The sequence below is a fragment of the Chlamydotis macqueenii genome, chromosome 12, assembly GCF_036417535.1.
Source record: "Chlamydotis macqueenii isolate bChlMac1 chromosome 12, bChlMac1.mat, whole genome shotgun sequence".
NCBI lineage: Eukaryota > Metazoa > Chordata > Aves > Otidiformes > Otididae > Chlamydotis > Chlamydotis macqueenii.
Genome location: NC_141567.1, coordinates 12986694 through 13009384, shown reverse-complemented (window position 1 = coordinate 13009384; position 22691 = coordinate 12986694). Strand labels below are relative to the sequence as shown.

Genomic DNA, 22691 nt, shown 5'->3' with positions numbered 1-22691 from the left:
CGTGCTTGTGGCTGTACAATGTATCCTCCTCTCCTAGGTCAGGGCCGCATCCATCCCTGCTGATCCTACACTTTAACCTTCCGCTGCCCCTTTGACAACAGCTAGTTGTTCAGCTCACTTCCAAAATAGCACTTAGCTGCTCCCAAAATTATCATAGCTTCTCTTTTGGGTCACAGCCAATGTGGTCTCTGTCAAACTGTTTATTTACAATACATCTTAAAAGCCCTCCGACATCCCAATCAGTAGTAAAATGAAATAATAATCGATTTCCTACAAGATGTATCAATCTTTATACCATTATAGAGAGGAAGGAAAATAGAGGCTTGAGAAATAATCAGAGTAATATTTTTTGAATCTCAGTCTGGAAATAGCAATACGCACAGAGAAATATACACGTGTTTAACAAATAAGGATTTTAAACATATTTTTAATATTTTTTAAATGTGAAAGCCCTCAAAGCATACTGAACAAAAATATCTTTCAGTTTCTGGTTGCAGAGTTTATCCTGCTTAAGAAACCATCACCATGTAGCATGTTGGCTCTTGTATATAACCACCAAAATGAAGGCTGTCTAACAGAGTGTAGATCTACCTGATTATTAACGTTGACACTTAGCACCTAGATAATCTGCGAGAGTCTCTGCTCAGTGAGAACTGAGAAATCCATTGCATTTGTGTTAGAAAAATCTTTCTGTGAGAGCCCTATTTGGAAAAGAAAAAGACAATGAAGCAACTTTTCCTTTTCCTCTCTAAGCAGAAGTTGTGAGAATCCTCTCCATATAAAATTGTACAGAGTCAAAAAAAAAAAGGGCTTTCACAGCAATCAGTTTCTGAGGTATTTAAAATTCCCTTACTTGACGTAGTTAAAAAGTAGTATTACTGCTACCACAAATTTACTGGAAAGAAAATGACAGATCTGTCCTGAGCTTCAAACAGCAGGAACTTGTTCATTGTTCTTTCATAATGAAACACCAAATTTTCACTCATGTTTGGAACTCAAATGACAAAATCCTTTGACTACAGCTACATGCAACAAAGGCACTAATTAGAAAATTCCCTGGCAAATGCCAAAGCCAAGACTTATTTCTGTTCAATACCATGATGTTTAAGCTTATGCACGTAAATAAGAAATACAGAAGATAAGCATAATCAGAGATATTTGTGTAACCAAAACATTTTTATTCGCAAATAATTTGTACCAGATTCTTTTTTTAAATTTCCATATAAAAAGTATATCTTCAAATTTTCTAAAAAAACCCCAGCAGCATCTTTTACTTCTCACTTTCTCCTAAGCTGTAAACCTCTTCCTGCTGTATATGCTATCCATATGTTCATTTGTCAGAGAACAAATCTCTTTTTTTTTTTTAATTTATCCAATCACATAATCACCCACTAGATTTCACACTCAAGCTGAGACTTTTCATTAAGGTCTGCAAAAGGACAGATCTGGGGACACAGCTAATCATGATTCCTTTATTCTACCCAACTACTAGAAAACATTCTGGGAAATGTAAACTGTCCAAAGCTTTTTGCCATTTTGATTTAGCAGAAATGCTAAATCAGTTCTTCAGTTGTATTGGTTTGTGCATTTAAACATAAACTTTATCTCTTTCTTCTCAAACTAGAAATCCCACTTCACACGTAGGCTAATTAACTACAATTTAGAATGGAGTAGGAATGATTGCTCTACTGTAATGCTGCTGTTTCTTAGCAACCGTGAAAGATATGGTGAAGGATGTGAAAGAGAGAGCCAAATAACATCATTGCCAGATTGAGAACTTCCACCTAGACTTACCTGCTAGCGGGAGAGTTAGTTAATTGCAAATTTCCATTTGTCTACTTCAGTACTATGTCCCTTGTGGGCTCTGACAAGATGATTTTCAAAGTCCAAGATGGCACTTAAGCATTTAATTTCCACAGAGCTGATAATACCTGCTAGGTACTCAAAAAAACTTGTAAGATTTCATTAGAAAAATATTTTCCTGCTTCCTTCCATATAATGACTTAGGTCTAGCACTAACTCCTCACTTGATGGGAGTTTTACCAAAGTAAAACTGCAAGGTTAGGCCTTGTTTCAGTGTTACACAATAAACAAAATTTATTTTATTAATAGCAAAATTGGTAATTATGTTTTTCCTCATAATGCTAATAAAGTATTTTAAGCATTTAAATTGCTTTACTGTACTCTGAAGATACTTATTTCATATATTAACCAATTTCACACTGCAAGACAAACAATGCTGTCACTGATTTTCAAAAATATTAATAGAATTTTAAAAACAGTCTGACAGCTGAAAGACCAATTAAAAAACAAATTCCTTTAATACTTGCAGAATCTTTTTAAGCCTTACTAGGTAGATGTACTCTGCAATGGCTGCTTGCACATGGCAACGTCAATACTGTAGATTTAATTTTTACTCTGGAAGGGATAGAAGATTGGCTTCTGCTATCCTATTTATATTTTGCTTTTTGAGCATGGGAATGTCTGAAATGGAATGCCACACAGCAGACTTCGGAGTAGCAAATCGAGGATAAATATGAATTAATGGCCCAAAATAACATGAACTATGTAGTCAGATTTCGGTCTGTACATCCGAGACACGCACAATGTGCAATGCTGGGAGATACGCATGGTAACACGGCTGCTTCTCCATGTCAGTACTGATGGCCCCATGGCTAACCTGAGGGTCACAGCCCCTACCAGGGTGCAAAACTCCCACGTCTTCACCTCCAGTGTGTAAGATGGTGCTGCAGCCTATCACAGGAAACACGTGAGGGAACAGTGACACAGGGTGGGAACCAGCCAGCCTTTCAGCAGCGGGACCTTCCCAGGAGAGAGCCCAGGCCCAAGTGCCTCACTGCTGTCCCACCCATAGCACAAGGTGCTCCTCATCAGCTAATCAAGGCCTTCACCGACCAGCTGCACCCGGTGCTTGAAATGGGGGAGAGGCAGGAGGAGGGTCTGTTATTCACTGCAGGGGGAGAGGAGGAGGTGGTGGCAGTTGTGGAAGGCTGAAATGTGGGATGCACCAGTTGTGAGGTGGGTGTGCAGCTCCTTGGTACTGTTGGCATGTCTTCTAACTTGGGAGGTCTTGGGGCCGTCACTTGTTGGAGGCTGTGAGGAAATTTTTGTGTTTGTATTACAAGGTACTCTGCTCCCCTCATCTGGGAGCCTGCTGCTGTGAGAGGTTGTGTGCTGGGCTGGAAGGAGCCCTGGCCTGACTCGGTGACCCTTCTCTGCAGCCTACAGAAGCACGCTGGGGCCTGCAGGGAAAAGCTCTGCAGAAGACAGTAGATTTTGGTGGTGCTGCAGTATATGCAGAGCTCTTGTGGTCCTTCCATGCTGCTCTGGCAGCAGGCACAGGTGGGACCAGAGTTTGTCTGGGTGGTCACTACAGTTTTGTTTCACTATCTCATGGAAATGAGAACCATTCCAACAGCTTGTGGAAGCTGTTGGTTTTTTTTTTTTTTTCCTGAAAGATGCCAATCTAAATGTATAAAATCTGAGGCTGTAGTTCTTTAATCATATAGTGGTGTCTGTCAGGGTGTTCTGCAAAGGCCTGTGTGAACCAAGGAGTCAACTCTGCTGGCACTGTGTGCGGTAACGCACCCACCAGTCTGTCTGATCCCCTATTTACTCTGTGACTTCAGTATTAAGGTTGGTTGTCAGCATTTGAATTTTTGCTTGTTTAGGTAGTGTGGTTTTCTGGGTTTTTTTTGTTGTTGTTTGTGTTTTAAAGCAGAGATTTCTTTAGCAGTCTGAAACAAAGAGAGGAAACTGTTGGATTAACCAGTATAAGCAAGTGCATGCTCAAGTGGTGTTCACAGAAATGGTGCTTTCTTGCAATGTAAGCTCATGTGGTCCCTGGGAATATTGTTCTCTCACATTTTAACTGTTTTCTGCTGAGGTATTTTATTTTTGTCTAAGAGGCAGTTGAATGGTTAGCTTCTTTAATATTCAAATGAATATCATCAAGGCTTGATTAGTTTAATTCTGGCAGCAGAAGAGCTGATCATTATGCCAATTGCTTTCAGTAGTAGTCCTGTTCATGCCTTGTATTTCAGTAATCATGCTCTGGTGTGCTTTCCTTGCATAGCTCAGAGCGACTCTGTAGCACTGGGAGAAAAAAATTACTTTTCCTTTGTCTCTTCCATATGATTAAAAAGTTAAGAAAACCTTGCTGTTCACAAGTTCCAGACTTGCTGCTCCTGTAGTCTAGCTAGCAGGTAAACAGAAGGCAAGGCCATACTTGGTTTGGGGCCATCTCCAAAAGGCAGCCTGCATCTCTTTCTCCTTCTGTAGTACAGAACTGAAAAGAGCCTGTTTTCTTAGTCTTGCCATATTTTGAAATAATAAAAACTGTATGAAATATTTGATGTTCCTGGCTATAGGCTTGGCAGTGCAACTCAAGATCTGGTCCTCACAGTGTTCTGTTGAGTGACCACCTGGCAGGCATCTCACCCTCCTGTTACTTTGCATGGAAACCAAAGTCTGCAGGAGGAAGGCTGAAGTACCTTAAGTCTTTCCCTTATGGGTCAAGATGGGGCTGGAGTTCACAACAGGACTCTGGAATAATTTATCTGTTAAGATGCAACCTAAAACCTACTAAACTTTGTTTCTTTCACTCACTCTTGTAAGTGGAAGAAGACTTGCTTCCCCACCCTGCCCCCTTCAGTCTGCTTACACTTTTCCAGGAGAAAGTTATAGCACTATGAAGGAGTAAGGCTAGCTATAAGTTCTAACATTCCTACATTCCTTTCTTGTTGTCTGTCTTTTTTTTCTTTTCTTTTTTTTCTTTCCCCTCTGGTTAAAAACCAGATTCCTAACATAGACGATATGTTTAGTCTATCTTGGGCCACATTAGGAACAGTTCTACTTTTGTAAGACTTTGCCCCCCCCCCCCCCCCCCCCGGCTATATATGGCTTTGTTATAACAAAACTGAACATCTTGGGGGGGTTGTGTTTTAATATATAAAATTACACTGTCAGGTTTGCCAGAAGGTGTCCACTGCACTTGCCATTAATTTGCCTCCTCACCTCGCAGCCCTGTTAAAGCTGTAAAACAATGTTGTTTTATCATCTGTCTGTAGACTGAGAGTAGGTGGTGTATTTTAAATTGAGCAGAAATCCACCTTCCTTTTTTCCAGGTATGACTTACACCCACAAAGTGTTTCTAATGGACATCAGGCAAGTTGCATCTACAGCTGACAGTTATATTTTGGTATTATTTAAGCGGGGGAAGTTTGCCATTATGTGTCAATAATGGCCAGAGGTCTATGATACGGAAATGCAAGATGATATTGACAGACTCCAGGTATAGTTTGCTGATGACTTAGACTGGCTCTTTTTCTGTTTTCAAAGCCAGCTGGCACAGGAGATGGCTGCACCTGGCTTTGGGAGGAGAGTTAGCTTCTGCAGGGGTGAGGGCAGTCGGGTCTCACAGCAGTGCCTTCTGCCCCAGCTGAGGATCAGTAACACCTGAGGTGGTGCTGGGAGGGATTAACCCGAACTGAGTCTAGGGAGATGAGAATGGACTGTGAATGTGATCTGACAGCATAAGATAGACACAAGTGGTGCACCCTGATCTCGTGGTTTAACACCATCTGTGGTTTATCAGTTTGCTGCACAGGAGGGATAAGAATAACCAAGTGGTTTTCTTTATTTTTTTTTCAGCTGTGTCTTTATGAGCAACTGAGCTGTCTGCATTTACACTTTGGAAATCAATCTGATAAAAATCACCTGCATCTTTCTGATTAGGTAACTGATCAATGAACAAGGCTCAGAAGCTCTGAAGTTGCAGACCGCAAGTGTTGACTGGCTAATGTTAGAATCAATGGACTGATGGGTATTAGATGAAGTAATGATGCTCTCTAGAAAGATTGGAGGTTGCATATAAAAGATATGCATATCTGATATCTGTGCTGATAATGAGATGGAGTTAAGGACAGCTTTTTGGCAAAGATTATTTGCCAAAATACATCTACATCTGCTCATGTAGAAAGCAAATTCAGAATAACAACTTGGTTTGATGTAGAAAATTGTTGTTTACATCACTGAAATAAGCTTTGAATTGCTGTGTATTGTTTCAGTACCATAGAAACACGAGATTGAAGGAACAAACTTTGTATCATTCATCTAATCCATTCCTTTCTCTGAGATAAGGCTAGCAGGCTAGAAGATTTCCTTGTCTAATCTCTTTCTAAAGACCAACATCCCTTCCCAGCTTAATGCAGTGCTTGCAACTCTTACAGATTGTCCTAAACTCAGACTAAATCTCCCTGACTGCAATTAATGCCGAGTGCTGCTTCTGCCTCAGCAGACATCGATCCCTGTGTGTATTAACGAACTTCAGCAAACTTCCAGTGTGCGTGTAGGGAAAATGTCCTGTAGTGATTTCATTTCTAGATTAAATAAACTGGGCTGGAGGAGTGAGAGAAGGAAAATAATGTTATCCACTACAGTTGTTTACCAGTAAATCTTCAACATGTCTTTCTACAGGCAATATTACTGTTGGAGCTCTATTAATGGAAGGCTACGCCTCAGATGGACCTGATTTTCAAGTTTGTTATATTTCAGGCCAGGTTTCATCTGGAAACTTTTCTAGAACTTGAGGTTTAGTGCTAAGTTACTGGATCTTATTACCTAAGAACAGGACTTATTATTCCTTCTGCTAAGGCATCGCCTGAGCTGAAGCGATAGAGGGCAGATAGTTGTAAAGCACAAATTCACACCCTAGACAGCCAGCTTCCTGCAGAAAAGTCTTAACAGACAGGATCAGAAAATGTCCCATATTCCTTGGCCTGCACACAAGGGAGCTTGGTAGCAAGCAGCCTCTCAAAGGTTATGGTGTAGGTGGGTTATACACGTGAAGTCCACACAAACTGTTTTGTGTGGAAGAACTGAAACTCGGGTTATAAAGAAAACAGAGTGACTCTGTGCTGTGGGGAGTACTTGTCGCTCTGTGACATACAGTGGGCTTCTTGGGGAGACTGTGGTCTGACTGGCATGCGTGTATTACAGCCATGGAAGAAAGCTTGCGTACTATCACTTGATCAGGATCTCTTTTTGTTCTTGATTCCAACCCATATTTTGAAAGACTTGTATCAGAAAACATGCCAGCAGTCACAAGCACATTAACTCTGCCAAACTCTTGTTCTGGTAAATTCTCTTTGGGTGAAAGGCTTTCCTCATTTCACGAAGAGGCTCATGTATTAAAGGGAAAAGCGAAACAAAGCAACACTCCATAGTTTCAGATTCTGGGTTCTATTTTTATTCCAAACATGCTTTCACTGCCAGAGAGCTCGGCAGTCAGAATCAGAAGCAAATGGAAAGATGGGGCGGGGGGGTGAAAACCATGAGTGTGTTCTCTTTAGTTGAATTGCTTAAAAATATGAATTTTCTACTTCTGTTCATAACACTCCTTTAATGTCTTATCATATGCAGTAACACTTTATTGGAAAAAATAATTGTAGTCATCTGTTTAATATAACAAAAAGTCCAGTGTGGTTAAGATTAATTAGCCCTCAAACTGCAGCCTTTTATGAAAGACTTCTGAAAGACCATATTGAATGCATATGTATCTTCCATATTTAAGATGTGTTAACTGCAGAGGTGCAGCTCCTTTCTCAGGGACAGAAGGTCTCTCATAACTATAGAAGTACCTGCAGTGATTGCGCACTACATTAGTATTAGTATTTACTAGCTTTTAATAAAACATCTTGGGGTTCTTGCTGCACAAACTCATAACGAAAGACACTCTTGACCTAAAAATAGCAAAGGTGAACAGACAAAGCAGACCAGGAATGGGAGGAGAAATAGACACAACTGAAATACTTGCTTAAGGCTGTGATTAAGACCCTGCTGTCAGTGCAGTACTTCATCCATCAGATTTTGTAAGGATATCATATGGGAGGTTGCACAAAGAAATTAGACTGATATCTTTACAGTGTCCTTAACGTCAAATCCTGTTTGCTTTGAAATTCAGAAAGATGTTACATAACAGAAACCTAAAATGCCAAAGTTTATTTTAAGAGATAGAAATGACAGATACCTTTTGCAATGTATTAAACTGGTAGATAAACTGTTAATATGGAAGTCCAGGCTTAATATTAATACAGCACACACACCCACTGGGATGTTACATGAAAAAAGGATTCCTGCCACTGGTTGGTGTGGGGTTTTTTTAATGATGCAAAAACTGAAAAGACAAGAAAAAAAACTGGAAAACCTTACTTGGATATTTTCTTTCTATATTTTTCCAAATGAGCACGTGGAACATTGAAGCTTCTTAAATCCTGCCATTTTCTGTTACTCTGCACTTGTTTATCCCTGTGTACTCTCTTATAGAATTACACAAAGCACAGATCAGCATTCCATCTGTTGAAATCTGACATATCTGGGTGTATCCTAGGAGTATCCTCCCTTTACCCTGTAACTGTAGCCATTTAACATTTCCTCTGTGTCTGCTCTACCTGGGTAACTGCTATTGCAGAACTGGTTGTGCTGCTTTTGTTGGCTTGGGTAGTACCATCCTGAGATTAATTTTTATTTGCTATTTCACTGTAAACTGTTCATTTTAGGCAAGCTAGCCTCTCTTTCCCCCTTACAATCGTGAAAGGGGCGTGTGTGTGTTTATATATAGAGCCCAAGTGAAAGTAACTTTAATTACCAATTTTAAGTGCGTTTGCATATATAAGCTTTTTTTTTTTTCTTTCGGTGGATCTGCTAAAAACAAAACAAGCTCCAACAAGAGAACCTACTCCAACACCTAGCACAATCCAGGTGTGCTACCCCCAAGGCCTGAGAGAGTTGCAAAAGGTCAAGATTGCAGATGTTTTTTTCAGCATAGCAGCAGCAGTATTGTGTGCAGTTCTCCCTAGGGAGGCAGCTTCCCAGCCATGGTGCTCCCCAAGGGCAGCTATGGGGAGGCAGAGATTGATTTATCCCCAGTAACAGTCTGCAATTTTGATGGCACGAAAATGCTCTGTAACATTCTTTTCTTCCCCAGAGCTGTTCAACACTGTATCTCTGAAGAGCTGCAAAGCTTACACCTTCTATGACTTATTTGGGTCTTGACATTTGTAAAAATATTTAAAACTTACCTGCTGATGTGTGTGCACCTCCTGCTGACGGTAACAGGGCATGATGACTACTAGAATGAAAAATGTGAACCAACGGGATGATGACTTCCATTCTGCAGAACACTCTTCTCTTTACTTACTAAGCTGTTTTTGATGTTCTGTGTATTCTTATGAAGGAAACTGCTTTTATATTGTTTGTTTGTATTTCTGCCTCTAGGGATGATGTCAAAAAAACCTGCTGAAGCCTATAACTTCAAAGTACTTTGCTTTTCTTCTATATATAGCATTTCCTTACCTAAGGAAAATTACTTTGGTCTACTTTACATATGTATTTAAAAAAAAGCTTAGTTATAGTGAAGCACATGCTGTTTGTATTAAAAAAAAAGTTTTCAGCACCAGAAAAGTTAGACCAAGGCAAGCTTCAAACCATATGAGTTCAACTAGCTGTAAAACTTTCAGCAACAAAATTGCTGAGCTTCATGATGTCATGTGTATTTTTATCACTTTATCATGGTAAAGAAGCCACATTACTTTAAAAGCAAGCTAAGTACTTATTTAAAGATTTGTTGTCAATCTCTTTAATAACATATGATCTGCAGAGCAGAAAACTTGTATTTTAGCCATTGATGAAGTGATGAAGCATGGGCATCAACTGTCCCTAAGTTATAATCCCTATTAAGAAGTGTAACTACTGCTTTAATGTCTGTAAAAGTGAGGAAAGAAACAAAAGTATTCCAGAACTAGTTGTTTAACATAATAGCACACATGCTATCTGAATTTCTAACAAATGTGGTTATGAGGAAAAAGGAACTCTACAAATACACAAGAGCTGTTTCAGTAATCAGTGTATAAGCAAAAAACTCTCGCAGTCTGTGGTTGCTTGCATTGGTTATTTGGTATGTCTAGTCATACTCTGTTTCAGAGCACAGCCCGAGGTATTCCACATGCACCTTTTTTACCTGCTTGTCATTCACCACAGTAACTTCAAGGAAATTAATTTCTGTTCTAGGAAAATATGGAAAACACTGAATAATGGTTCCCCCTCCATCACCCTAAATTCTCTTCCTACACATCGCTTGTCTCTGTCTTAATACCGCTCAGCTGTTGCTAAGGCAATATTTTCCTAGAGAAGTTCCAAAAGGTAAATACACAGAGCTCTAAGCAAGAGCAACTGTTACTCATCTTCCGGACATGGATGGGCAAGCATAGACATAGCTCTAGAGAATTTGAAAGCTGCAAAACTATGTAGTGTGAGCAGGTCTCTCCTGCTGCGCTGCAGCATGCAAACGGGGAAGGGCCACACCAGGGCAGAGCCATGCTCTCCCTGTCTGCTGGGCAGGACCGTGTGTCCTCTTGTGTTCTGGCAGATGACACGCAAGGTGTTCCTGACTGAGGATGAATGAGGTGGGTCTGGTATTTAAAGTTAGCAACCCAGAGAGATGCTGTGGTGGAAAATAGGGACCCTGTTTCTGCCCATTGTGGTGATAGAAGATGAAACTTAGGTGTTAGGGCAGTTGCTGGCTCTGCAAAGGGCAGACTTGGCTCTGATCTCGGTTTGATTCAGCTCAGGCAGGTCAGTGGTGGAGCGGAAAGGTGGATGCAGGTGCTGTGTTGGTGTTCTGGTGAACCTGCACCTTCTTAGGAATTCCTGTGCTTCAAGTCCTTTCCCTTAAGCCTCCCTTGGTGCATTTCTGTGTGCTCATCCTAGTCTCATCGGCAAAAGAGGCATTCTTGTCCTCCGTGAAGAGTTTAGTTTCTAGAAGGATCTCCTGCTTTAGCTGCATCTTCACAGCTGTTTAAAGCTTCTGCTTGCTTTCTAGAGGCAACCTCTGTGAATCCTCTTACAATATCTCTTAACTAAAAATCATTAGGAATGTTAAGAAAGTATATTGATAAACTTGGGTGGGGGAGAGCCGCATGCCATGGTTCAGCGCAATACTCTGCAAAAGGGCTAGGCTCTGTTTTCCCTTATTCCTTGTAATTAAGGTGTGTCACTAGAAAGCAGTGTCCTCCTCTGACCTCATTTGATCAGTGACAATCACGGGCTGCTGTGTCTGGAGAGAGAGGTAATTTTCCCCTGGACCTGCTATTCAAGCCCAATGACTAGATCTTATGGGGCTGAGAATATACTGTTTCTCCAAGTAGTTGTTTGTTCAGGAATGCACTCTGAAAATAATGGGGAAGTTCTTCTTATCTGTGGAGCTTCTATTGCGTTCTCACTTTCTGGCAAATATTGCATTACCTGCCTCAGTATTTCAAAGCTAAATTAACTTTCATGTTCTCAGCATGCTTTACTAATCACGATGACACTGATCTCATTTGCAAATCCACTGTCTGCATCATTTGTTTGCCAGAGGGGGCAGGTTAGTTTCTCTGGTGAGGCAAATCTGTTTCTAATACCTCTAATTACAAAGGCAAGACAATATCTTACTTCCCTCAGTTTTCCCTTTTGTGAAGTATAACCTGACAGCATTTATTCCCTTTCATAGTGGCAGAAATCACAAACCCAAGAATATTTGAGAAGAAATGAGTTAAGGAAGAAGAATTGTATCAATACTAGAAGAACTGAGGCTTGCAAAATAATAGAATATTGGCTGAGGCACAAGGGAAATGAGAGATCAGTTATACGCTAGAAAGATGTGGGTATCTGAAGAAGGAACACAAAGAAATTGTTAGCGTAAAAGGTGAGGATGGGTGGGAAGGGAAAGAACTGAAAAAGGTTCTAGAGGGCAGAAGATGGAGAACATAGCCAAAATCTTGGTATCTGCGAGGGACTTAGCCTCTCTGGTAGCATGTGGCAGTCAAAGGGAGGGTGAAAGGAGGCTTTTGATCTTCCTTCCCTTCTGCGTGCCATAGTACCCTGCGTGTGCCAGGCCTTTTTCAAAAGCATGAGGCATTTCTGCCTCTCCTCCCAGGGTGCTGGTCTGCTCGCTGTTCTTGATGTAGTAAAAACATCCAGTTGTACTGGCACAAGCTGTTGTGTGTGTAGCAACACAACATTGGAAGTGGCTACTTCCTGGCTCTTCATAACTGTGCTTTTAAACACCTAGCACTGAGTAAAATCAGCACAACTTTCTCTTGAACTTGAAGCGAATTATACCAACTAGCTAAAAAGAACCCTAGTTCACTGTTTGGAAATTGGCCTTAAAACTACAGGAGATGTCCTGGTCTGGAGGGTAAACAGATACCAGCTGATTAACAGCAAAGTACTGGGACTGCTTGAAGTCCTCAGGCATCTCATTTATTCCAAATATTAAAGTTGAATTATGGAGATCATTGGTATTCATCTGTCCTTAAGAGGATTTGTTCTTGGCTTCCCATCAATTTTGTATGATTTCTGTATGAGGAAGCGCTTTGTGGAGAAATGCCAGTGGTGACTGTTTTGGATGAATATACTGGTATAGGGTTTTTTTGTTGTTTGGTTTTGTTTTTCTGTTGGTTTTTGTGGGTTTGGGGGAGAGGAGGCAGGCAACAGTGAAATCTTAGCCATAACTGTCCCAAGGACACAGTGTCATGTTATTCCTTCCTATGGAGGATGATATCTGACACCAACCTTTAAGAATTGATATGGAAATAGACTCTTAAAAACAAATACAGGTAAGATAGAAGCCAGAGAGACCTCATAGCTGAAGTCAGGCTTGATCTACACAACAGAAGCTGATAAAGAGGAGGTTTCGTCACTGAACAAATCCTTTGTCTTTTAGTCATATAGACCCTGGTATATTTAAAGGGCACTAGCTAGTCTAAATTGGGAAGAACAGGGCATACTGGCACTGTACAAAGTTTGTGGAAGTAGCCTTTATGTTTACTTAGGCTTGGTCTATTTATCCCATTCTGAACTCTGTAATCCAAGTGAACATTTTTCTCACTGATTCTTTGTTTTCAAAGAAGTCCAGTAGCTGTGCATCAGTGACTGTACTGATTATTTTTACATCTACTGTTAAACATGTCTCCTAATAGTTGAGATCATTGATGAAATAACGTATCACAATACTGAGGAGTACCAAAATAGTGAGGCACCAACTATAACTTGCTTTGAAGTGAACATGAAGGTTGCTCTTGGTACCTTTAACCTACTTCCCTCTGACTTCTGGGAGTGAAGGGGAAATGATGCAGCAATACACAAAGTTAAAACTAAATGCAAGTAAACAAAAGCCACAGGCATTCACCTGGCATAACACTATATGGCACAGAGGTTTTGTTGGAAAAATAATCTGAAAGATGGTTATCCTGATTAAAAAAAAAAACCCTCACTTTGAAAAGTACAAGAACCTTTTATTTGTTTGATCTGCATCTGTCAGTGATTTGACCATGTAAACTATGTGCTCTGAAAGTAACACAATACCAGTAACACAATAATAGTGTTAATTTCTTAAAAGAGAGAAAATTTTAGGTTTTTTTCTGTAATATAAGCTCCTTGGACAAATAAAGTTAATGCCAGAAATGAGATGCTCATTGGTGGTAGTGAGGTATTGTGCTAATTTTTAGCATTTGTGTTTCAGAGGATTACCTCTCATATTAAGTTAACACCAGTAAGAAGACCAAAGGGTATGTCCTCATGGTGAAGTGTTTGTTTCATCTCATAGATAGAAATGATTTTCCTGCTCTATTTTCTGTTGTTATAGCACCAGATGTTAGCCAAAACCTTATCTGTACAGAGAGACTGGTAACTCTGTTCCTCTGCAGGAAGGCTAGACAGAACCAACTGATAAAACTTGACTTGAAACAGAATCTCTACCAAGGAGGGATTAGTGACTACTGAAAAGGACAGCAAAATGACTTTTGTTCTTTCTCAGCCTTTTTCATTGAAGATGGCTGCCTTAAAGAGCAGAAGAATCACTGGCTACCAGCCAGCGTCTGAGCTCAGCTTGGCTTCTCAAGAAGATATTTGAGTCTCGGATGTAAACTCATAATTATTGCAACAAGTTAGTTCCAGCTTCCCATGAGTTTCCTTCAGCTAGACCTGTCAGCCTATAAGGTGCCCTCCCACAATCCAACCGGCAGAAAGATTTCTGCAGACAAACAGCAAATAACACACTTTTATTTGGGCAAGGCTCCAAACCCAGGTCTTGGCCCAAGGCAGCTGCCCTGATAGAGGTCCACAAGCAGCCTGACAGCCTGTAGAGCCTTGGGCAGTGTACCAGGAATCACAGTAATGGTGCAGGACCTCTCCACCCTGCTCTGACGACTGGGTCTGTCTGTAAATAAACTAGGACAGGACCTGTTCTACATGCGTCGTACTGCCATCTGGATACAAGCTGAGTTCTTTCCCACACTCCAAATGTTTAATTCATACTGGCCACAGTTATTCTCTGTCTTATGCCAGGACATTTTGTGGGAGGCTAGCTGGCATGGGCTGAAACAGTGCCAGGAAGTATATTAACAGATAAACAGTTTAGAGGATTGTGTACCGCTGCTTGGGCCCACAGCCAAGTCCTGCTTAGTTTACTAGAAAAGATAGTGAGCGCTCTTAGAAAGTTACAGGGTTCTCCTACTTTCCAGGGACCTGGGAGGGATGGTCAACCCAAGGCTGGTGCTGTGGGGAAAATGTAAATACCAAAGGCTTCTCAGGCAGTCCAGGTCTTCAGGAACTCTTTCTTGTCTATGTGGCCTACTCTTTTCATTTTTACCTGGGGTTTATAGCATTGTTCTTCTGTTACCAACAAAATCGGGTGACTTACTCTTCCTACCATGACTTCTTAAGTCTTTGTAGATAAGAAGAAAGGATAAAAGATTTATTTTTTCAAATGGGAACAGTGAGGTTTTTAAGGAGATGCACTCATTGCCTTGTACAGATCATCCGCTATTGCCAAAATATCACATCAAGTGGAACCCACTCTCATCCCAGGCCTTTGGCAAGGCAGGCAGGAATGGTCGATGATTGCTGTGTGGCAGGATATTGCTTCCCAGTCCTACCTATGAACTTCATCTGGCATCATAAATTCCTGCACCAAGGCTTGTCCATTATGCACATATTAGAAAAAGTAGAGGCTTTCTGTTCACTGACTGCTAGCAGCATCGTCATTTTGGTTGGGAACAGCTCAGTTTGGGGCTATGGGGAGCCCCTTACAACTATTATTCACCTAAGTGTAAAATCAGCCTCCCCACCTGAGAAACAGGCTATCTCTGGCCTGGCAAAATTGTGGCTGGCTTCTGCTGTTTGTGTGTCTGGGTGGCACTGGCATATGCTGTCCTGAAACTGGGTAGTTCTGATCAAGAATATAAAATATTTATGCACTAAAATAACTTAACACAACATCCTCCATGTGCCTGCTATCCCTACTTGGGAGTCAGATTCTGCTTCACTCATAATGACAAGTTCCTCTGAGGCCACATCTTGTCATCCTCTCAAAGGCAGGAAGAAACTATCAAAGCTGCTGAAGAGTATTGCCTCATACGCTATCAGCTATTGCTGCTCAGCAGTCTCATCCACAGATGTTGCTGCTGCAGAAGCAGGTGAGCTTGGGTGTCAGTCCCATGCTTCATGAAGTTCATATTTCCACTCGACGTTAAAAAACAGAAGCTGAACAGGTTGGCCTGTTCAACTAAACTGTCTATTCTGCTTGTCCAAGTTGTGTAGCCAACTTGACAAAAGTGGGATTATTTAGGGTCTTTAGTATCATCCCAGCATGATTAGGCTTTTTTTGCCTTTCAAAGATTTTTTTTTTTTTTAGTTGGACAGGGCTCCCAATCTTAGTCACTGTGCTAAAGAGGGGTCTGTATGTACATCAGCAGCCCAGGTGTTTCCTGGAGGTAACAGTAAAGAGAGCCAAAAAATATTCACCCAGCCAGGCTCTTGGCTTGTGTGCCTGCCCTAGCTGCCGCTCGTATGGGCGGCTGCTGCCTGCTCATCCTGAAGCATCTCCTACCCGCTCTGTCTTGGCAGAGAAACTTGGACACATGCTTGCCTCAGTTTGCAGTGCAATCCAAAAAGCCTGTAAGAGAGTTTGGAGCATGGGTTCCTGTGATGTGCTAGTTCATGTCTGTTGTCCGTTCATCTTTTTTCAGCTAGCTTTGGTTTTCCTTTGTTTTCCAACAGAAGGGAAGGGAGAGCCCTTTATTAGACAGGTGCTAGGAAGCACTTCATAACAGAAGCATCCAGTAGAGTCGGCACCTTCCACTCAAAATAGATGTATGGTTGTTTTTTTGGTTTGTGTTTTTTTTTTTTTGTTTTTTTTTTTTCCTAGCTTCCATACTTAGTATGTGCTGTTATCTACCACTTCTGCTGGCTTGTCTGAGGTCCAGTAAATATTATTGCACATCTGACTTGGAAATTTCTGTGTAGAATCAAAACAAGGCTTTGTTAAATCAAAACTTTCCTTGTTCAAACACACAAGTATTCCCTGGGGCAAAGTATACCTTTTGTTGTGATAAAAACACTGTTCAAATGACCACAGTGATACTGCAAAAAAAGTTATAACACACCTATGTGCACATTATATCACATAAGCATGTTACTGATGCCTCAAATATTTAAGTGCTAAATAGCTTAGAGTACACTTTGTAATTCATTTTATATTTACAAGAATATACTAGCTCCTGAACAACATTTAACCCTGTAAAACAGTGATTAAAATATGTAACAGGCTTAAAAGATTAATATAGCAAGAAGTACGGGGAGTTCATGTAGCATGATAAATAATTTGCAGAGAGAATTATTTGCTAAGCATTGCAAATCAAATAATACTACAGGTCCAGAAAAATTATTCACATCTTTCAGGGCTGTTTTACAACAGTAAATAATGTTTAAATCCGTTGTTGTTCTTACTAAGCATATATTTATTATCCAGGGTAGAGTTCAGATAATTTATCAAATAATTTAAAATGCATTAATATCTTTATGCTGTGAATTGCAGGGTAAGATATTGGCCCTATTGAAGAAAATACTCTCATGGCCTTTACGGATGCAAGCCTCGTGATAAGGTTGTCTTCATTTTGTTATCCCTGGCATCATACAAAGTTGTAGGCTCCACAATGTTAATGTTTTTTAAAAAAAAAAAAAAAATCCTGTCACTGTTTTAGGTGCAAGCTGCCCTTTCCTAGACCAAGTGTCTTTTGACTTTAGTGGGAGAAAAGCCAGAGAAGGGACTAGCAATAGCTTACTCTGTAGGATACATTAAACTTCACAAAAATAACCTGTATTGTTTCAAAGACCATATAGGCAATCTGGCCTCTAGTTATGATATGTTAATAGTGTAACACAATCGTTCCATTAAAATGAAGACTAACATCTTTATTCTGACTTAGTAGCTTGTAGAAAGGCTTAAATCAATACTGCATAAAAGCTATATGGCCAAATTCCTGTCTGTTGCAGCCAGAGAACCAAGGACAAGGCACACCAAATGAAGGTCTGCCATCTTCTTCCTCTTACGTGCAGAATCTCCAAATCCACTGCAAAATCATTGTTGTTGGTGATGACCTGGATTTTTGTGAACTATTACTTTGAAAGATGGTCCAGAGGATCATACTTTCATGTGGCAGGCTGCCTACGAAAGAGCTGGGAAAAAGCAGTCCATTGCTCTACTGAAGAGTTTTTTTTATATTAAAAAAAGCAACCAACCTCTCAATAGGTGAACACTAAAAAGTGAGAACAATGTTCTATTTTAAGATTTCTTAAAAGCTTATATTTAGGACAAGAAATGAAATGTGACGAGTTGCACATATGGTAAAACTCGGGGAAATTTCACTGAGAGTAGTGCTAGTAAACATGTAACTCTTTTGCGTTACGACATAGAATTTTTTCAGAATGGTGAAGACCTGTTTAATGCTCTTAATAGGGGTCTGTCTCACGAGTAACTGTGTTGAAACAAAACCAAAACTTTTTGGTTTAACTCTATAGACAACTCAAATGCAAAACAGTAATGGATGGGTGCGAGGAGACTTGTGGAAGCCACGGCTGTGGAGCTGGAATCTCTTGTGTGTGGAGGTGTGGTGCTTTTTGTTGGTTGTTTTAAAGTACAGCTAACATCTTGCACTACTCGCATATAAGAAGCTTTTTGTTTGCACCAAAGAAATATGAAGATGCTATTGTGACAACACGTTCAGAATAAACACAGGAAAAAAAAAATACTTCTGCCTCCTTGGAAACTAAGCTGTAAGTGGGCTATTAAAGGAAATGAGGCTGCTGGGATCTTGGAGCAAGGCTCCAGCTGGCTCTTGGAAGCCAAGTGTGTGTGGCAGATGGTGGGAGCGTAGAAGGTAGCCTCCTGTCCTGTGCACACCTGAGTGAGCCCCAGGAATGGCAGGGGTGCCGTGCCACCAGGACAGAGCAAAGGTTGCAGGAGTAGTACACACCCTTAAATGGGATGTGTTTTTAAACATCTGTATCGCATTAGCATGGAGCCCTAGTGATAAAGTAAACTGCATCACGCTGGGCTTGAACAATCAGACGACCTAAGAAGTGGGCAATGGCCTCGAGTTTTAACTGTGTACGACTGGAGAAGTCATTGCTTTACAAACTTGGAAGTGCAAAGATTGGTAGTGAGAACAGTAAGCGAAATATTCAAGTTGGTGTCACTTTCAGTAAAAAATCCCAGCTGTTCTAAAATCAGTGGCCAAAATCAGACTGTTACTGGGACTTCATCCCAAATACTTCTCCGAGGCACTCTGGCCTGTAAACTGCAGGCAGGCAGAATGTGCCTGGTCACTGGAATCTGTGGGGCATGCACCTCCCCAAACAAGGTGGTGACGGAATCCCACGCTGTAACCCTTCGCTTCTGTGCCTGCGGCAGTGAGTGACAGCATGACTACTGAACACCCACATACAGAGAGATACTGCACTGTACATATGGCAGAGTACAGAAAAAAGACCAAGTGAAATCTAGCAGAAATATTTTTTTTCAGAAGAGGATGAGGGATTCAAACAGCAAGTAATTCCTTAGTGCAGAAAAAAAAATGATTGCCAACTGGTTAAGACAAAACCACCAAGTTTTCACTCTCTTCCAATTTTATTCTACTGCTGCATAGGCATCTGCCATGTATGGTCAAAATACCAGATTTTTCTTCTCTTAGATAGTACAAAGAAGGAATAGAAAAGAGGAGAGGAGACTGATGAACACCAACTCTTGGCAGCTAGCAAGTGATGACATAAAAAGCACTTATGGCAATCTCTTCAGCATAGTTACTTTTAATTTATTTAAAAGAAAATCCTATTCAGAACAGGAGTAAGTTGTTGGCAGGAGCTATATTACATTAATTTGTCTATAAATGTAATGTTTGTAACTTGTGCTTCCTGCACTGCTTTGAATATTTGGATGAAAAAGTATAGCTGTTGGTGGTCTTCATTAGTAAATTCAGCCTAATGGAGCTTTATGAATATAAGGAGCTGTATGACCTGTTGCTAGTCTTATTTCATTCTCTAGATCTCAAGCAAGACATCAAAAGATTAAATAACATCAAAACTGAGTTGGATTTAAGACTATCTGTAAAATCCTGTTCTGCTGGGATACTAGGCAAGGTAACATCTCCTTATCTTATGACTTTCTACCATTGTTCATCACAGCTGTATTAATAAGACAGTCAAATTATTTCACAAAATATCTGGCACTTTTTTCCTGTTGTAGTTAAAATATTGTTTGGTGTTGAAATCTTTCTTTTCTTTTTTTTTTTTTTTTTTTTGAGGGGGAAGGTGCTGGCTGGGATAAAGGACATGTCTAACTTTGAGAATAGTCTTTTTACCAGGATCTCTCCAAGATCTCATAACAAAGTAACTTTCTACTTGGGTTTATTATCACTAGGACAATTTCAGGTATCATTCCAGTTGCACTTACTGGTGTCTGATGCCAGTTAAATGACTTCAGAGGAGGTGCCTGTGACCTCCACCATGGGAAGCTGGAGGTCAAACATGTCCCTTCCGCACCTGGCATCAGTAAGTGCCCTGCACCCGTTGTGTGCCGCCATGGCGGCCTGCTTGGCCGATGGGAGGGTGACACCACAGCAGCTTGCTTGGCCGATGGCAGGGTGACACCACCGCTGACCCAAGAAGAGTGTGAAACCCCAAGATGTGCATGGGGAAGCGCGGTGACCTTGCGCTGACAGCCGTTCCCCCTGTGCAGACTGGCACTGGGATGCATTCTGCACTGGTACAGCAAACCTCCCTGTATGCACGCTGGATTTAGTATAAGTTTATTGTCCCCGTTTACTGTTTGTGCAGGACAGCCTTTGGTAATAGCACATCAGCAAGGGTTTGTTTTGCATAGGACACAGGAATGTGGAAATTTGGAAACAGCAGGAGAGATTAATGTTGGTGGGTTTGTTGGTGTGTGGTGGGGTGGTTTTTTTTTGTTTTTTTTTTTTTTTTTTTTTCCCTTTCTCTCCTCTGTCTCATCTAAGAACTATGCGGGCCGCAGCAGCATTTTTATGTCTTTCTGGTGACAAGTTAGGACTTGAAAACAAAAGCCTGGCCCCCCCAGGGCCCTGCGTGCCGGCTGTGAGGGGGAGCCTCCCCTCTGCACAAGGGCCGAGCGAGCGCAGAATAACCCCAACCGACCCCAAAAAACTTTGCTGCCGCGGGATACAAAGCACAATGCACCCGGTTCACGCCAACACCGCGCATTTAACCGGCTGTCACACCCCGGCTGAACGCAGCTCCCCGAGCCCGGGGCCGCCCCCCTCTCCCGGCCCCGAGCCGCCGGTTACCGGTCGCACCGCCTGCGGGGGGGAGGCTGCTCCCTTTGGCCGGTGCCGGCCCTCCTCAGGAGCGCTGGGGGGGGGGGGGGGGGGGGGGGGACACGGACCCCTTCTTTCTCGCGGTCGCCCCGGGCCGCGTTGCTCGCCGGGCTGGACGGCACCGGTCCGCCAGACAGCAGCCCCCCCTCCCTTACCTGCGGGTGAGACCAGCTCCCCTTCGCTGAGCTCCCCGGAGTCCGAGTCCATGCTGCCGGTACCGGCGGGGTCGAGGGAGCGAGGGACAGGCAGGAGCAGCGCCGGGAGCCGGCAAGCGGCGAGCAGAGCCTGCAGCTGCCTCCTCCTCCTCCTGTGCTCCCAGCCCGGGCGCTGGGTCCCCGCCGCCACATGCAGCCGCCCTGCTCGGCGCCGCTGGCTGCGAAGGAGGAGCGGAGACGGGCGGGCGAGGGGCGGAGGGAGCGGGGGCGCGGCGGGGGAGCGGCCGCTTCCCTCTTCCACGAGTGCTCGTCTGGCAGCCGGCTGCTCCCCGCTCCGGGCGGCTGGGAGGGGCAGCGGGGTCCCCACCCCGCGGGAGGGTGGGGGGAGCTTTGGGGGGCGCTCCCCCCGCTCTGGCTCAGCGCACGGCGTGGATAGCGCTGTCTCCCGCCCACCTTCTCTTTTCCCCCTTCCTTTCTCTTGGAGTCATCTCCCCTGACCCTCGGTCATCGCTGTCTCTCTTGTTACCAACTCCTTGTCCTTAGACATCATTTCCTCAAAAATCAGTCACTGGAGCAGTGGAAGCCAACAGGGAAGGGTCTGCTCTCGCTGGACACTAGTGCCCTGAAAAGTACAGGAGGAGTGAGCTTTGCTGCTGGCTGTTTGCAGGTTATTCACAGGCCCAGGGAGACAGTAAATTTGCCACTTACATTTGGTAAATAAAGACTACGTTAGAAGATTGTTTTGGACTCCTGAGTTTGGTCACTTCATAGCTTGAACTCTGCAGACTTCACCTGTCTTCTACAGGCTACTGCAGAACTGAGCCATCCCTTAACCCAGATGGTTGACGCCACCCATTCGGCTCTGAGGTTAGTTAGATCTTTCTTTCCCTTTGCTTTTACTGCTTCCTACTTTTTCTTGCCGTTACACGCCAATGATTCCTTTAATGCTAGCAAAAAAAAAAAAAAAAAAAATCCCAGGAAAGTAGTAGCAAGAATACTTTTCTAACAGGGAACCAAATGTTGTCACAATACAGACCCCATAGATCTCTCTGATCCATAGATGTGTCGCATCCCCAAAGCCAGCCAGTGCCGTCAACGCTTACCCACAGCTTACTGCCATCTCCAGCCAGATGTTCATGCCTGTAGCTGTAGCCCACAGACACGTCTCTTTACTCCATAACTCTCTCCCCTAAAGCTGTGCAGATCCTCATGTTGCTGGAGAAAGCAATGCCTGGACAGGGCTTTGAAGCAGTGTATAGGAAGTTATCTATTGTGAGCAGACTATGCTAAACATGCTTGACAAATGTGAAGACTTTCCCTGTTCGTGTATAGTGATATTTAAAAAAAAAATGTATTGACCCCCCCCCCCCCCCCATATTCTTTCTAAACCCCAAGGGCCCTGTCAAATTCTTTGCAGTGATGGCTTATTCTGTGCAATGCTGAGTGCAAGAACTACAACCGCAAAAATGAAGCCAGAGTTTGGCTTATGTTCTAGGGTGAATCTTGGGCAGGCTCCCTTGCCTTCAAATTGAGTTGAACCTGAAAAGATAGGAGACCTCCAGCTTTCTGGCCCTGGGAATACACACATTAGTATGTTGAATTTGAACACAAAATTCTTCAACCTCTCCAGTGAAAAGTTAGGTGTTAAGTAATTTGACATGTTGCTGCCATACTCTGGGCCTGTAGTGTTATGGTATCTTTGTTTTTTATTCCATGAAAAAAATTCTGACTTTTGTTTGTAATTGTTTTCTTTAAATTAAAAATGGCATTTCAAATATTGCTGATTATA

The 22691-nt window shown here is 42.2% G+C and overlaps 1 protein-coding gene across 1 annotated transcript in view; it reads right to left on the bottom strand.

Moving 5' to 3' along the window:
- TIPE3 (TNF alpha induced protein 8 like 3) overlaps nucleotides 1–21200 on the bottom strand; it is a 48791-nt gene extending 27591 nt beyond the window's left edge. Inside the window, exon 1 of the mRNA XM_086757198.1 lies at nucleotides 20903–21200. Coding sequence (XP_086613324.1) covers nucleotides 20903–20954 — 52 coding nt within the window. The 5' untranslated portion in view covers nucleotides 20955–21200. The remainder of the gene's footprint in view (nucleotides 1–20902) is intronic.
- Nucleotides 21201–22691: the final 1491 nt, after the last annotated feature.